The 17,097-nt window shown below is 36.7% G+C and overlaps 1 protein-coding gene across 2 annotated transcripts in view; it reads right to left on the bottom strand.

The window, feature by feature from the left end:
• The window catches only part of tbc1d23 (TBC1 domain family, member 23), a 120,482-nt gene extending 104,358 nt beyond the window's left edge, over nt 1-16,124 (bottom strand). For both annotated transcript variants that reach the window (XM_039744997.1, XM_039744998.1), the window contains exon 1: nt 16,066-16,124. In XM_039744997.1, coding sequence (XP_039600931.1) covers nt 16,066-16,115 — 50 coding nt within the window. In that variant the 5' untranslated portion in view covers nt 16,116-16,124. The remainder of the gene's footprint in view (nt 1-16,065) is intronic.
• Between the last annotated feature and the right edge of the window lie 973 nt (nt 16,125-17,097).

Here is a 17,097-nt window from a genome sequence, read left to right as displayed (position 1 = left end):
GGCAGAAGCTTCACACCGAAAACCAGGCTTTTAATCCAAAATGGACCGAGGTGTTTATGTTCATACTTCCAGTAGGAGGCTCAAAACCACTGTGTCTCTTCTGCTCTGAGAAAGTGGCGGTGGTTAAAAGTGGGAATGTAAAATGGCACTATGAAATTAAGCACAAAATTACATTTGAAAAAAGTTACCCACTAAATTTGCCAGTTAGGCTACAAAAAATAAGCGACCTTAAAGCCAACTACGATCAGTCAATGAGGATTTTAACACATTCATTTACTGGCCAACAACTCGCTAACGGGATGTCACACAAAAAACATTCAGTGATGACAATCTGCACATATGCATTAGGATGGCACTGACACCATTCCAGCCCAGATTTAAAATCCTGGCAGACCAAGCAAGTGCTCTCACTGAACAAACAAAAGTTGGCAGTGGGATATGAGGGGAAGATATGTACAGTTATTTAAATATGTTTACATTTACTGTGAAACTGGTTAAGCCTATTCAGTTATGCACATATTAAAAACTCTTACTTAATATTTGATTTTTATATGAGGCAAGTCTTTTTTTGTTGAAATGTTAAAACTTATTATTATTATGAAAGTACTTATTATTTATAATTCTCAGTTGAATGTCAAATTTAGCATGCTTTTACTTTTGTTATTTATTTTTTCTTATCTATTTTATTTATTATATATTATTGTATGTAGCTCTATAGAGTTGCACTGAAAAGAAATATTGTTGAAATGGCATTGAATTATAGCTTTCTTCATTTGATTTGAGTCATTGACTTCACACAGTGCAGATGTTGATACAATGGCAATGCTACTTCAATATATTTAAATTAATTGTAATGTATAACTAAATTATAAAGCAAATTAAACATGATGAATCTGCGGACCTGTGCATAAGGACAGTTTCTCTATCCGGACCTCCTTAAATCATAATTGACTACCCCTGCACTATGGCACGTGCAGATTCATAGCCGATATCCAAAATGTGCATTCAAAAGCTGCCAACGTAATCTGTCGGTCATCTCTGTTGAAAGCATTCACCATGTCGATGTGGGCTTGTGTGCATGATGTTGATGGTCGTTCAGATCAAGTAACGTTGGTTACACTTGTTCTTCCCACTCCAAACCTTTCCATCCACCCATCAACCAACCTCCTATATCCTAACACAGGGTCACGGGGGTCTGCTGGAGCCATTCCCAGCCAACACAGGGAGCAAGGCAGGAAAAAATTGCGGACAGGACACCAGGGCACAAGCCCACAGCAGGGCATGCGCGCGCACACACACACACACACACACTAGGGACAATTTAGGATTGCCAATGCACCTAACCTGCATGTCTTTGGACTGTGGGAAGAAACCCACGGAGAAAGGTGGAGAACATGCAAACTCCACCCAGGGAGGACCCAGGAAGCAAACCCAGGTCTCTTTACAGTTTGTTTAGTCATGCCATTTTCACTTCAATACTTAGCAAACATCTTTCAGTGAATTTCAGAAGGTGTCATTCCCTTTAAGAAATTTCACCAGGGTGCACTGTTAAACAATAGTGCATTCAGCAGCAAAGCGTCCATGTTCATTTGACCTTGGCTTCAACTAAACTAATGGCAGAATGCTATTATGTTTTGCGACAGCTTCTGTCTGTTGTGGCCATCATGTAATTTTCAAATTGCCTTTACTTTTTGCTTCACCCTAGAATATCTGACAATAATGAGACTATAAAAATATATTGCATATGATATGGCTAAGTACTACTAATGCTAAAATGCAAGAAATCTTGCTGATTTCTGCCAAGTATCAGATCACATGGACCATACTGTGCCTCGAGAATGTATGCTAGCATGACACCAAATATCTGAAATTTATTCAATGTATTATGCTACTGTTCTTCTATTTGGTATCACACAGTTTTTTAGGTCGACCACTTACTGAGAGCTCTCCCTCCTTCTCCCATTCCCTCTGTCTCTCTTGTTCATGTGTTTCGTGCTAGGGCAGATACAGTATGAAGTAGCTGATAAAACAGCTTGACTCTGTCTGCTTCTGTTTTTAGCCATTTCACTTCAACATGTAAAATGTGGAATAAAATAAAAAGGAATTTAAATTAATACAGTTTTTCCCTTTTTGCAACTGGTCTTCTTTCTATGTGTATATGTTAAATTCCTTGAACAAATAAAAAATTGCTAACAAAAAAATAAAAAACAAAGTCAGAACTAAGGGAAAAAATCTATTACAGCAAAACACTTTTGGTTTCCAACACATTTTAAAAACTCATAATTTTATTTTTATGACAACTAAAATGTTGAACAATATACAGCTCTGTGCAAAACCAGCACACAAGCAGCCCAGTTTGCAAGTAACACCATCAATGCTTAAAGTGGTTCACACTGGCATGGACACACTTTCTAAATAATGATGACTACTGCTTATTGTGTGACCTTAACCTAAGAAAGTTCTGACATTTCTTTTTGCTTAGTTTTAGCATCCATACTATACAAGGTAGTATCTCAGTCTCACCAAGGTACGCTTTCTCTCTGCTTTCGCTGCTTGACTTTAACCTCTCTGCTACTTCCTTGCCTGTGTTAAAAAGGTGCAACTGTTACTTAAGGACTTTCTGCATTAACAAGTTCTGATTGTGTATGTCATTGAAGTGTGCAAATTGGGGAAGACTAGTGAGGAAAGGTTTCATAGCTCGTTTCACCATTGTCTGTCAGAGTTCATTTTGTTGTTAAGCTAAATTTGCACAACTGAATCAAATCAAATTTATAGAATAGACACAGAAAACTTTTTTTTCTTCATAATGTGCATGGTGATTTAGGGTACACATACAGCAGGAAGGGGGTAGGGCTTATGTACAAACAGTTTGAACCTAAATTGGTTAAATGTTTAAAAAGCATAGCATGACAGCCTGCAGAAAGCCTCATTTTTTTCCCCTTTTCAGTCCCTTCTTAACAGCATTAACTGGATTTTTAAAATATTTTATTCAGACTTCAAGTTACATTTTTTATGAAGTATATATATCACAAATGTGAGAAAATTAAGTTTATAATTCTGATTTATTTTACTCTTGAAATGTTCACATTACTAATGTAAAACTGTTAAGTGCAGCTAGGATAAAATGGCAGAACACTTTCTTTTTGCATAAGTCACTTTGCGTGCGCAGAGATTTTCTCGGTTTGTGAGGGGGTTGTGTTTTCAAGCGTTACCTTCATTAAACCTGCAGTTTTCACATGCAGGTTTTAAAACTGTGGTTCTCAAACTTTTTGGCCTCTGTTTTTAGTCAGTGAACACCCTAGGCAACAATTTTCCTGTAACATTAAATAACAGTGTAACACTAATGAAATATGGTACTCTCTAAGTCTGTTGGCTTCTTTGTGCTCTTTGCAAATGAGGTACACAATTGAAAGAAGGGGAGGTTGTTCCCACTGGAGTTCTGAGCACATTTCTATATGTATGTTGTATCATAGAGCAGGGTGGGGAGGGTGTAACTCTAGTAACACACTGTGTAACACTAAAAAGTGGAGGGGTTGAGTGGGTAAATACAGCGGGGTGGGGAATACATGAGGTACTTGGCCACTGAATTGGCTTTTTCTTTTTAACTTTAGCTGGTAACCCACTGAATGTGACTTTCAGGTGGAGAAACATTGTTTTAAACAACACTGCATGAGTCAAATGAAATACAAGTCCAAAAAAAGTAAAAATACTGATAACATACAAAAAGCAAATATAGTACAAATGTTCAAATATATCTTCTTTTGGGACTATCCCAAGATCAGAATGTGCTCTCCAATACTAGAGTCTGATTTCCTTTCTTGGTTAATTTAACACAAAAGCTTCTGTCAGCACTATGTACCACTGCAGTCAGTGAAGGGATGTTTAGCACAGGTTCAAGAGTTGTGGATAAGAGAAGAAACAGACTGGTCAATGATACAGCAGAAATGTTATTTGATAAGAAAATACTCCCTCTAGCATTTAAAAGCCTAATAAAGTTATACTTTTATTTCAGTTGGCAAGAATTGCAATTAAGCTGCAGGGATTTTTTTTAAATAGCCAATACAGTTAAGAGTTTGAATCTATCCAACCAGTTTCTAAACCCACTCATCCAGGGCAGAGTCACATAGCAACTGCAGTAGCAGCAGAGTAGTCACACACAAAAACACAATAGGGGTAGTTTAAGATTGGCAACTGACCTAACGTCCTTCATCTTCAGACTGTAGGAGGAAATCGAAGCAGCACACAGAGGAATCTCATGCAGACACGGGGAGAACATTCAAACTTCATGCAGGGAACACCCTATTTGTATTCATTATTAGCTAAATATTGAAAATATTTACATATTAGCTAAATATTGAAAATATTTACATATTAGCTAAATATTGAAAATATTTACATATTAGCTAAATATTGAAAATATTAACAAGAGTCAATTTCAATAAATGTATATACGTTCTAATTTTTAATTGACTTCACACAGTCATTTTTTTATTCACTGTGGCTTATCATATATTTCTGGTTTAAAACCTGATATCATTGTTTTCTTTCTAATAAAATATCTTGTTCGGTTCTTGGTGTATGCCTACAATGGTCATTGGCATAGGCATGAGTATCAGCTAGCAACAAATAAAACTTGTACTTCTCTCATACAGTATATTGAGTTTGGTATGGGTGGGTGGGTGTGAGAGAGAATAGTAGTAGTTGAAGACTAGCTTTATGACCCACAAAAAATGACTCTCTCTTAATCTTATGTGAGTGAGACTGAAACAAATTCCCAAAACTAGGAAACCAGTGATTGCCTTTATTAGTATAATAGTCCTAAATATTGAGTTAAAATTGGTAAATTAGAGATGTCACTTTATTTTACCTCTCACTAATTTTGGCTTTGTGTTACTCCAGACACACTATACTGCAATACTACTCTTATTTTAGATGTATTTTGCACATCATTTCCACAATCAGCGTTTTTATTTTTTTTTGTTGTTGTTGGTTTGTATCATTATTTATAAAATGAACAGAGTTTTCAACCACTCTGCTCTGCTTTTTGGTTAACGTGTACTAACAACAGATCCACCACGGGGCCCTCTTCAGTTGAGAGAAGCAGATGATAGAATGTTACATAGTTTACTGTCAAATAATGCAAAGAGGCTGATGTTTGCCGACTGGTAGACCAACCACGTGCATTATCTTATTTTAAAAATTCCTTGTAAAAATAAAGTACAACTAAAACTAAATTGAATTTCCAAGTAAGAGAAAAAATAATATAGAAATAACACTAGTATAAAAACAATATAACATTGGCACTTGGGATGGGCAATATGGCTTTAAAATGATGCAACCCCCAAAAATTCCCGATCGCATTTTATGGTACTGACTGCTTTGTTTTCTATTTGAAAATCTTCTCCAAAAATCTTCCAAACAGTAGATGTAACTTTGTTTGCATGTGATGTTTACTTAAAGATATGACACATCTGAAGTACAACTGACCAAGAATAATTTGAAGTACATGCAAGTAAACCCAAAACAAAGGCTGATGGGAATGGTGATGTGTGCAAAATTCAAGATATAAGCAAATCACTACACACATATGTTACATGTAAAATAAAAGAACTCTTAATACATTGAAAGAGATCTATGTACTGTATGTCCCTTCAAAATAGTAAAAGACACAATGGTATTTTGTGATTAGGAAAATTAATCTATCCTTATTTTTACATCAGTTTTTTTCATTTTCTTATTACCATTAAGTATGTACTGATTGCTATATCATTAGTGACATTTCCAAACAAAGCCTGGCTGCTGCCCAAGTCTGTTCATATACCTCACTGCACAGAACAATCCTCCAGAAAATGTCTCACAGTGTCAAATGCATTAATAAAAAGCTAAGTGGAAAGTTTTGAAACTTTGAATGTTACTTCAAATATTAAAGAGATAATATTTAAATAATATTAAAATACATAAGGATATTTTAGGCAGCCATTGTCCTGGTTTCTCGGTTGTGTGGGATATGGCCGGCAGCATATCCCGGCCAATACCCCCAAGCTGCCAGGTGGAGTCCTCTCTGCAACGTGGAGATGCCCCGAATGCCAGCAGGGAATACTGGACAATGTAATTTTTATTCTCAGCCCTGTTGGATACATTGGGGCCCGCTAGAGGATGCTGCAGGGAGGCACAGAGACTATTTGCCTTACGCCCAGGAAGTATGTCAGAGTCACGTGGACAAAGGGAATGATGTGCTTCCTGGGTGAAGAAAAAGGAGGATATTTTTTTCTGACCCGGAAGTGTTTCAGGTCACATGGACAGAGAGGGTGAAATGCTTCCGGGTCAAGGACTATAAAAAGGACAGTGAAACACCAGAGCGTTGAGCTGAGCCGGGAGGAACGGTGGCTAAGTGTCTGGGAGTTGGAGGATTGATTATTATTGTATTGTATTGATTAGTTAATGAGTAGTGTGGAGTTGAGGGTGCTTGGTGCACATAATTATTATAATAAAAAGAGGAATTATTGCATCTTTACCTGGCGTTTGGCGTGGTACCTGAGGGTTCAAGGGAGCGATAGCACCCCCTACTGTCACAGTTGAAAAACAATTGCTTTAAGTTTTTTGACTACTACATACTCTTTCCTTCTTTTGTAAGAGAAGTTGACATCGGTGACTTACTGATTTACCTCCAGCCACTTTTTACAACTTTGTACTTTATGCCCAAGTCCATGTTTTAAATTTTCTGCTGCCTGCCCTTAAGAGTCAAGTATTCATTTGGTACTAATAAACAGCCAGCCGTAAGATTCACTTGATACCACATACGAGTATCTAGGCAGTAGTACCAGACAGATAAGAATACCATGGAGTAGTATAGGTCGATCCCTAATTTACGTTTCTTAGTTTTACTAAACTTTTAATAAAACATTTTATGGACTTATACCCAAATTACCCACAGCTGCAGCCATAGCATCCTCTACCTTTTCTCATAAAACGTTTGTCATATTTAGTGACAAGCAATGATTTAAAAAGATGACTGAAAAACTAGAACTAATGTATAACAACTAACTCTACCTTGGTAGAACCATTTATTACTATCTCTATAATTATGTGAAGGACAAAGTTGTCAGCACACAACAGATACATTACTGTCCTTGAAAGTGGGCTGGGACCAAGGGCTAAGTGTTTCACACACAGACTTTAGTGAGTCTGTCAAGAATGGTGAATTGCAATGTTGTTTTAAAGATGCACCACTACGTCCAGAGGCCTATTTTCAAATCAACAGGGACCAGCAAAGCACAAACTTACTGTATTGGAACACTTTTCATGATATACTCAAGTGCTACTGGGAACCGCAAGCTGCACTTAGTGGCAAGTTGTAAAAAGATGTGCATGTGAGAATTTCTGCATGAGATGTCAATACAGTGATCCCTCGCTATATCGCGCTTCGACTTTCGCGGCTTCACTCCATCGCGGATTTTAAATGTAAGCATATCTAAATATATATCACAGATGTTTTGCTGGTTCGCAGATTTCTACGGACAATGGGACTTTTAATTTAAAGTACATGCTTCCACAGTTTGTTTGCCCAGTTGATTTCATACAAGGGACGCTATTGGCGGATGGCTGAGAAGCTACCCAATCAGAGCATGTATTACATATTAATTAAAACTCCTCAATGATATACAACGTGCTTCCCGAGCGGTGCTCGATTGTTTGCTTTTCTCGTCCTCTCTCACTCTCTCTGACATGCTCTTTGTGCCTGACGGAGGGGGTGTGAGCAGAGGGGCTGTTTGCACCGAGGCTGTTTGCCTAGAGGATACGGAGGCTACTCTAAAAAATGCTGAAAGAGTATCTTCACATTGCTCCCTTCTTTGCGGCTGCTTTATCGTGGTGCGCATACTTAAAAGCCCAATATCCCTATTGATTTTTTGATTGTTTGCTTTTCTGTGCTCTCTCTCACTGACATTCTCTGCTCCTGATGGCGCTCCTTTGAAGAGAAGATATATTTGCATTCTTTTAATTGTGAGAAAGAACTGTCATCTCTGTCTTGTCATGGAGAACAGTTTAAACTTTTGACTAAAGGGTGTTATTTCATGTCTAGAGGGCTCTAATAATATTAACAGTGTGGGAGAGTTTATAAGGGCTTAAAATATATAAAAATAACCATACAAACATATGGTTTCTACTTTGCGGATTTTCAGCTATACAGGGGTTCTGGAATGCAACCCCCACGATCGAGGAGGGATTACTGTACACCTTTTACCAATACTGATTCAAAACTTGGGGTAGCTAACATAAGGAGGAATAAAATATTGCAGTAGGCTCTCAACAATAGTCCTCGAGCATGGAAGAGAAAGACAAATTTCCAAATTCCTGCTATGTCTTTACCCAGCGAGTGAGTGTTTTTAACTGCAGGAGATATTGTCACAGGAAAGGTCTTAACTTCATGCAAAGTATTATAAGCTCTTCATAGGGCCAGTCAAACATTTAAGCATGCATTAAAAGAACAGCCATTGTAGGAGCAAAGTTCAATGCTAACTCAGAAAACAAAAAGATAATTTTAAATTTGGATGGTTTCCCACTATAGTAACTTTATATTATAGTTTTGTAGGGTGATTAGTGTAACATGTACAGAGTACAGTGAAATTCTAACTTGCATTTCCTATTCAACATGCAACACATCTTTCTACAGTGCAAATATTGTATTTTAATACTTATTATTTTAATGAAAAAGTAAAATTACAAAAATGTACATTAAATTTGCTCATTTTGCACAAATTTTCATTTATTTTGCAGTGTATTGATTTATTATTGTCTCACAAGTATTATGCATTAGCTTCTTTTATGAAAATTTCACATCATGGTAATACTGTATGGTCAAGCCTGAATCGAAATATGAATTGTATCATGAGCTGAGTTTATTGTTTCTTGCCTACTTGCTACTGATACTTTAAAGTATCCCTTATGTAGCTTGTTTGTAAAGTAGGGATGCACGATAATATCGTATTTACAGTATATCTGTATTGACAGATAATGGGTTAAAATAATTTTATCAGCTTCGGACCGATGACTAAATTTGACCGATAATTCAAACCGATATTGATGACGCATTCATTGTGTTCCGCATGTGCTAGACATTTAGGCGACACTGGGCTACTGTGCGAAAATGTCTGCGGTGTGAAAGTTTTTCAAAGTGAGTGAGAGTCACATAAAATATGCCATTTGCAACACTTGTTCGACTAATGCTTTGCACAGAAGGACCAAAGTGCGAAATTTCAATACCACGAAATTAATTACACACTTGAAGACACGCCATCCTGACAAATATACAGAACTCCTCAGAGTAAAAGAGGAGAATCATGCGCCACCGTACAGAAAATCAAAAGCTACAGTTGCTCAACATGTTGATCAGTTACTTGAAATAAATCAAAGAAATTTGATAAAGATAACCGTAAAGCTCAAACAATTACTGCAAAGGTGATGGAATTTATTGCTCTGGACGATCCGCCATTTTCTGTTGTAGAAGATATGGGATTTCGAAGGCTGCTTGAGCATCTTGAGCCCCGTTACCAGATACCCAGTCACAGCTATTTTTCTGACATAGCGCTTCCACGGTCACAGAAGACTGTGGAAAGTCATGTGCACAAACTCCTTGCTGAAGATGTCACAGCCATAAGCTTTACCACTGATATATGGACATCTGATACGAGTGCTATTAGTATGCTTAGTTTAACTACTCAGTGGATCGACCGCATAGTTGGACTGTAGAAAGCAATCCTGCATGCCCAATAAGCTCTGAATCACAAACGGGTGCTGCACTCTCTGTGCCATTTAAAAAGAATGTTTGAAACATGGAAAATACCGAAAGAGGATGTTCATGTAGTATTACGAGACAACACACCCAACGTTGCAAAGGCTATGGAGGAATGTGTGATCAAGTTTGCCATGTATGGCTCATACTTTACAGCTTGTCGTGAATGACAGCGTACTATCCCAGCGCAGCGTCTCGGATACAATAGTGATCAGCAGAAAAATAGTCGGTCACTTTAAGCATTCACAATTAGCCAACTCGTGTCTCAAAACTATACAAACTGAACTTGGTATGCAGCCGAAAATGTTACAACAAGATGTTTTGACTCTATGGAACAGCACATTCTATATGCTGCAAAGCTTGCTGGAGCAGAAAAGAGCCCTTGGGGCTTATGCCTCCGATTTTGAGTTACCTGCAACTCTAACACCTAGTCAGTGGGGTCTGATCGAGAACATAATCACACTCCTTGCTCCATTTGAACAACTGACAAAAGAAATTTGCCAGTCTGAAGTCTAAGGTTATTCCCTCAGTTAATGCTTTAAAATGACTGTTCACTAAAAGCGCTCATACTGACTTCGGAGTCAAAACCAGTAAAAATGCTCTCTTGGAGGCTGTAAACAATTGTTTCATTGAGATTTACACGGAACTCATGTACTGTGTTGCCACTATTGTAGACCCGAGATATTTCGATGCAGATATAAAATCACTGGCACTCATAATGTTGCAAGCTCTGATGGAACTTGCATCGAACGAAATGCAAACAAGTAAATCACAGATAGATTGTCCACAACAGAAAAGGGCCAAGATAAATGAAGAGGTGGCATGCACGCTCTTCGAAATGTACAACAAAATTCTTGAAGAGAACATATTGATGCCTCGGGAAAACAGCCAGATGACAACAGAGGAGAGTTTATAATAAAAAAAAATAAAAAAAAAAGCTATGTGGAGATCTTTACAACATTGTTTTACGTAAATAAATAGGGCTGTCAGATTGAAAATCACTACTCTAACATAATTCAAATGTATAAAATATCTTGGAAGGCTTACACCGTTTGGCTTGCTCTCTCTCTCAAGGGTGGGGATCGATCTGTTCTTAGCATAATTCTTTTTTTTTTTGTAAAAACTTGATTGCTATGTATTGATTGTAATAAAATTAATAAATAAATAAATAAAAAAAAAAAAAATATCTTGGAAGGCAAGAAAGAAAAACGGCAATCAAATGTAAAAGAGCGGTTGTTGGTTTTACCTTGCACTAATTTTGGCTTCATGTTACTTAAGACATGCTGGACACTATTGCGTGATTTTATAGATCTGTTTTTGCACCAAACTTTTTAGGATCAGCCTATACATGTTTCTGTATTGTTAACCCATATTGTTATTAGTCATTAGTTAAACGGTCGGCATCTTCTGTGTTAAACACACCCATTTTAAAGATCGCTAGTTTTCAATCAAGCAACAGATCAACTATAGCCTATGCTTCTTTGCTTCATATTTTTGTTCGGTGCGTGTTAACTAAATAGTTTCGTAATTAAACACTTACTCATTTTACATTTTTTTGTTACTTTGAAAAATGCTGTCTGCTAAATAATTGATTATAATACACAAAATACTTAAAAGACCACCACAAAGTAACATTTAATACACTTGTTTCATTTGTAAAACACGTAAAGGGTCACAATGCTTCAGTTTATTTACTGTAAAAAATAGACACAGGGATATAAGATCCTCTGGTCTCTAGGAAAAAAAGAAAAAAATGACTGTATTTATTTTGTTTGAGCAATCACTGACAATTTTGTTTGTTTTTCTTTTGAACATTGTCGTTAGAAAGTGCCAGTGCGGTGTGTGTCTTATTTCTCTTTGCGTTGCTTTTTGTAAGGGAGCCAATCACATTCATGGAAGCCACTGTTTTCACCCGAGTCTCTTAAGCAATAATGAGCAACTTGTAAGCAGATCATGATCGACAATAAAAAGCAAAAAAATGAATAATAAAAAGTTTCAAAAAACAGCAAATACAATACAGACATGCATTCAATTCAAATGCCATATACTTATTTTTATTGTGATTCTAACCTTAATGCGAGAGCCCTGGTAAAAGCCATAATGCAGATTTATTCTTTAGATAAGATTACACAGAATATAATGCTGTATATGTATGCATGCAACTTGGCAGGTGCAGGGATTTCTTTCTGAAGCACCAATCCTGAGGAATGAAAATCCAATGATATACTGGATATACTGGAGTCGGTTTCCTGCCATTGCCAAAGTAGCATACAAGTTCCTGTCAGCCCCATGTACTAGCGTGGACAGCGAGAGATTATTCAATTTGGCTTCTAATGTGATCAACGTAAACAGAAACAGAATTTCCTGCAACAAGGCAGAGAAGCTCTTGTTCGTTAAGAAAAACTTCCCCATCATGCTTAAAAAATAGAAAAAAATGATAAGCCTCCAGAAAAAAAGTAATTTTATTTCTTTACGGTTGTAAAGAGCATTGTAGCATTGTGTAGTATTTAATACTGCAGACTGTAAAACAAAGGATCAGATAGCCAGCCAAATGTGGTTCAGCAGAAGGGATTTTAATAACTGTAAATCTGTAAAAGTTGTTATTCTTATTTCATTGTCATTGTACATTTTACCATTTTTTTTCAGTTTTCATTTTTTCAATTATTGTTGAATTTGTTCCATCAAAAAGAAAGAGAAAAGTGTTATTTAAAGCAACAACCTGCAAAACTGTTTCTCATATAACCAACAGGTAGCCATCCAAAACTGGCAGATATCATTTGTTTTTAATGATTGAATGTGGTGTGCAAAATTGTTATACAAATAAATGATCACTTTGTCTGTAATTCTTGTCCAGACAGATCAAGTCTCATTTTTCTCTGTAGCTTATAAATATGTATATCGGCATCGGCAGATAAGTACAGACATTATCCGATATTGGCATCGGCCCAAAATTCCCACATCGGTGCATCCCTACTTAGTATATTCAGCTTTTGACTCTTTGTGAACAGATCGAAAACATTGGTACTTATTTTTTTAACTTGTCTGCAAATGTAAAGGCATCTTTTGTTCCTAAGATATGGTATTCAGTCATAACACAGCTCTTCATCATCCCCATAGCTGCCAACAAAGTGAAACTGCCATGTGTGCCTTTTTTTTTTTAATTCAAACCCTTTTGCATTTCCCAGCAAGTTTGCCAAGCAGAACACTAAAGCTACATTCAAATGCTATTGGATAAACAGGAAGTCTTAGTTTCCAAGTCAGAAATTTCATGTGAATGCCCAACTACATTGGAGATCCAAGTCTAAATTTGGATAAGATAGTGATACTTGAATTCTCTAAGTTGAGATGTAGTACTGACCTTTCACCTCAGATAACTGCATAATATAAAAAATTTAACTAGATCTGCCAGAAATGTTACTTAGTCTGTAAAGAAGCAAATGGCAATCAGAAACTTGCATGACCTCACTAAAACAGGATAGTGAAATGTCACAAGTCCAGTCTCTAAAAACTCTAAAGCATGGTAAAACTGTGTAAATTATCTACCAGCAATGAATGGAACAAATTAAATATGTAGGCCTATGTTTTTAACCAAGACTGAGTAACAATCAAAACTACATCCCAGGCAGTATAAGGAATTTTAAATATCCTAACCAGACTGATATTATAAACCTTAAAAAAGGCATATCCAGCAAAAGAAAAATGTAATTTGGTCATCCTAAACGTCACATTTACTAAACAAATTAAGAACAAAGCACACAGATGAGGGAGGCAAAAGATGTAGCAGTATCATTGCTAGCTTGTGATTGTAAATGGGAACAGGAAGGTGATAGAAAACTAAAAGATGATGATAAAAAGACACTGTGTTCTTTGAACTGCACTACTGGATTGTGCATGTCTGCCTCTACCAAAATTTGAAAAAGACCACCAAGGTGGATTACCTGCATGAAAGAATGATAAGATGGTGACATGCTGAGCTCCTCATATCTTTCTTTCAAACAGCTGTGTGTAGCTCTAAACAGAAAATTTCTCATTAATTCCAGTATCTGCGAAGATGATGCCTTGTTACTTGATAGTGTTTACATTAAACTCCTTGTGAATGTGGTAACTCATAACTTAAACCTTCACATCTTGTGGAAAATACCCGTTTTTATTATTATTATTTTTTTTAATCTGATGCCCATTGTGCAGAGGTCACATTATTGAGATATTACAAAATCTCACCATCTCTGCAATTATACCACTGTTATTGTGCATGAAATTACTGTATATTGCGCACACCTCATCGAGTACTCTAATTATATTTAGTAGAACTGTGCTTGACTGACCTAAACAGTTTAATGGATGGAAGGACAGTGAAGAGATGGGTAGACTGCGAAAGTCTAAAGATTTTGTGTTTTATAAAGGAAGTGTTGAGTGAATCCATATTGGAGAAGTGACTTCCAGTGATTTTAGAACATTATAATGAATGACAAAGCCAAATTATTGTGTGGCAGCAGCACAACTGACAATGCTAGTTTGTCATTCCAGACACAATACATGCAGTATATATTCGTCATTGAGGGAGCGAAACAAAAGGACAAAGCAGAGATGGAAAATGTTACTTCCGTTTCCTATTTTTACTCATGCTAAAAATGCAAAAACAACCAAAGTGTAAAAGTTAATTAAGTTTATATTTTCATACAATTTCAAAATGCATATTGTCAATTTACTGTGAACTTTAATTTCTTAAACAGCATAAACTCACTGTGTTACAGATTACTTTCTGCGCTACAGCTCTCAGATGACTATATTTATATGTTAATTTCACTGAAATAACAGGTACAATATCTAAAATTCCACATGAAAGTAAAAAATCTTCAAAAGATCCATAATAAAACAGTCTAATCTGAAGGATATAAACCACTGCTCTCAAACGGAATATTGCAGTTGCCCTCCACTATTAATGCTGCTGCACTTTGAAAACAAATGCTGCAGCTATTAATACTTATGTGTATTAATCACTATTGGGAAATTTTTTTAAACGAATACAGTAATTCATCAAAACATTGTTTGGGTTAATTAAAAAATAATTAACAGGTTAAAGTATGCAAACTTAAAATCTAATATTGTATTTCTATATTCATCTAAAACTGAATACATTGACGTTATACTGGTTTATTTCTATTACTTTCAAGTACTGTATTTATGACAGTTTCATTATTATTTTTTTTATTTAAATGCTTGGCTACAGAAGTTTTCCTTAGGTTACAGGATTTTGAATTCACCAGATTTCTTAATTTCACAGTTACAGAACCACCTGCCCTGGAATAGCTTAAGTTTCCAAATGCGAAAGAAATTTAAAGATGAAGCGGGTTATTTGACTGACAAAACATGAGGTTTCTAGAAGTTGCTGTGGGTTTTTTTTATTTTTTTTTATTTACAGTACCGTCAATATTTTTGGAACAAATAAATGCCCTTACAGTCACTCTGTAAAATGCATATCTAGCTATAGGGTACTTCGGAGGTGTTTAGATTTCAGTATAAAGTATACTTTACTCGTTTTACATAACACATTTTTATAAAAGCGGCACCACGAACAAGACAAGTGTGCATGTAATAGTACAGCCTAACCTTTCATCCAGAAAATTGCAACTCCAATCGACGGAACATTAGGATAGAAACTATGTAACCTGGACAGTACAGCACAGGTCCTGTCAGATAGAACGGTCGACCGATCAAGTTCTTCTCTTAAGGACCAACTGACACACCTTCTGGTACGATATTAAACATCGCAGCCTATATCCTCCAAACAATAGAATCTTCTCCAAATACTGTCAACACCCAATCAAATATACTAAGAATGAAAATCACTTCAAACACCCGTTTCTGTTACTTCATGTTGAGTCTTTTGAAGTAAAAGCAAAACCGCATCTCATACTTTAAATGTCAGTAAACGCAGTTAAGAGCATAGGTTGAGATAGTGGCACAACGTAAAGCTCAACTACAAGCACTGCTTATTCTTAGTCGTAAGAATATGGTATTGTCCTTTCCCGAACTCCGCTCCCTTAAACTGCGACAGACAATCTGCACAAAACCACGAGCAGTTCAATGGGGAATTGATTTGTTTTCGACGGTAAATCAAATCACAAAACAGAAACGCCAAATCAGAGACCTATACTGGCTATATTAATTAGAAAGAAAAAGAAAAGTCTTCCACTGGAAACAACACTTTACCCTCTACCCTAAACAACAGAACTCCATTTAATTCAAACACTAGGCAGAGCATTTCCTCTTACCAGCTGCCCTGGAGGACTTGCTCTTCTGCCTCCGCCATTGCTACTGACATCCACGTCAAGGCTGCTTACCGTAAACAAGGAAAAACTGTCGTAAACCAGCCCAGACCTCCCGTCCATAGACGTAGAAGACGCCGCATGACCAGCACCCTCGTACGTCAACGTCGCCGCCATATTGCGAGTGGCACTGCTGTGGAGTGAAGTAATGGATAAAGATGCCTCACGTATGTGCTGCTTGGGATTGTAAAAACCACTGTACGCTCCAAACCAGATCCCGGGGGATTACATCTCATAGGTAAGGCTGAATAATTGTTTTGGTTATATTTGGCCATTAGAAAATCCCGTTTTATAATCTTAACTTTAGCTACGCCAAGCTAAGATAGCAAAGCTATACATTTATGTGCTCAAGTGAGATTTCAAACAACGTTTTGGCTAAACGTATTTAGTCACTAACTTATGTAGATTGTTGTTAGCTGTTAACATTTCTCAAACTTTGAAGGTTTCCCAAAGAAATCCACCTCAGGAAGCAGTGGGAGGTAGCCCTTAGATTTTGAGAAAGCTGTCCTGTGATGTGTGCCATGCTAGTTTGGTAACAGATGCTGTACCGGCATCATATGATCAAAGCTACCACTTGCTCACATTAAAAAACAAAGGATGTTTGATGATTCCTTTTGAGAGTTCAATCAAGGTGGTCAAAGTAGCTGAGCATGTTATCCATCAGGCGACATTAGGGCAAGCTGTCAGTGTATCTTTGATCAATCAGTTTGTTCAGGCTAAGATTGATGTGTTTTTTCTCAGGGAGTACATTGAGGAAACACAGTTTTAAATGACAATCATCATTTTATGCTAATGTCTTTAGTTGTGTCTGTCTTCCACAAACTAAGGCTGCACCATATTGCCAGACTGAATATTCTCAAATTACAGAGTGGCAACACGGAACAAGCTATGTAAAGACAGTTCTGTTTCAAGGATTTTAGATTCTACCCTGTATATATTTAAGTAACCACATTGTGTGTGTGTGTGTGTGAGAGAGAG

The sequence above is a fragment of the Polypterus senegalus genome, chromosome 2 (assembly GCF_016835505.1).
Source record: "Polypterus senegalus isolate Bchr_013 chromosome 2, ASM1683550v1, whole genome shotgun sequence".
Lineage (NCBI taxonomy): Eukaryota > Metazoa > Chordata > Cladistia > Polypteriformes > Polypteridae > Polypterus > Polypterus senegalus.
Note: the sequence above shows the minus strand (reverse complement) of the source record. Positions and strands in the feature narration are given on the sequence as shown.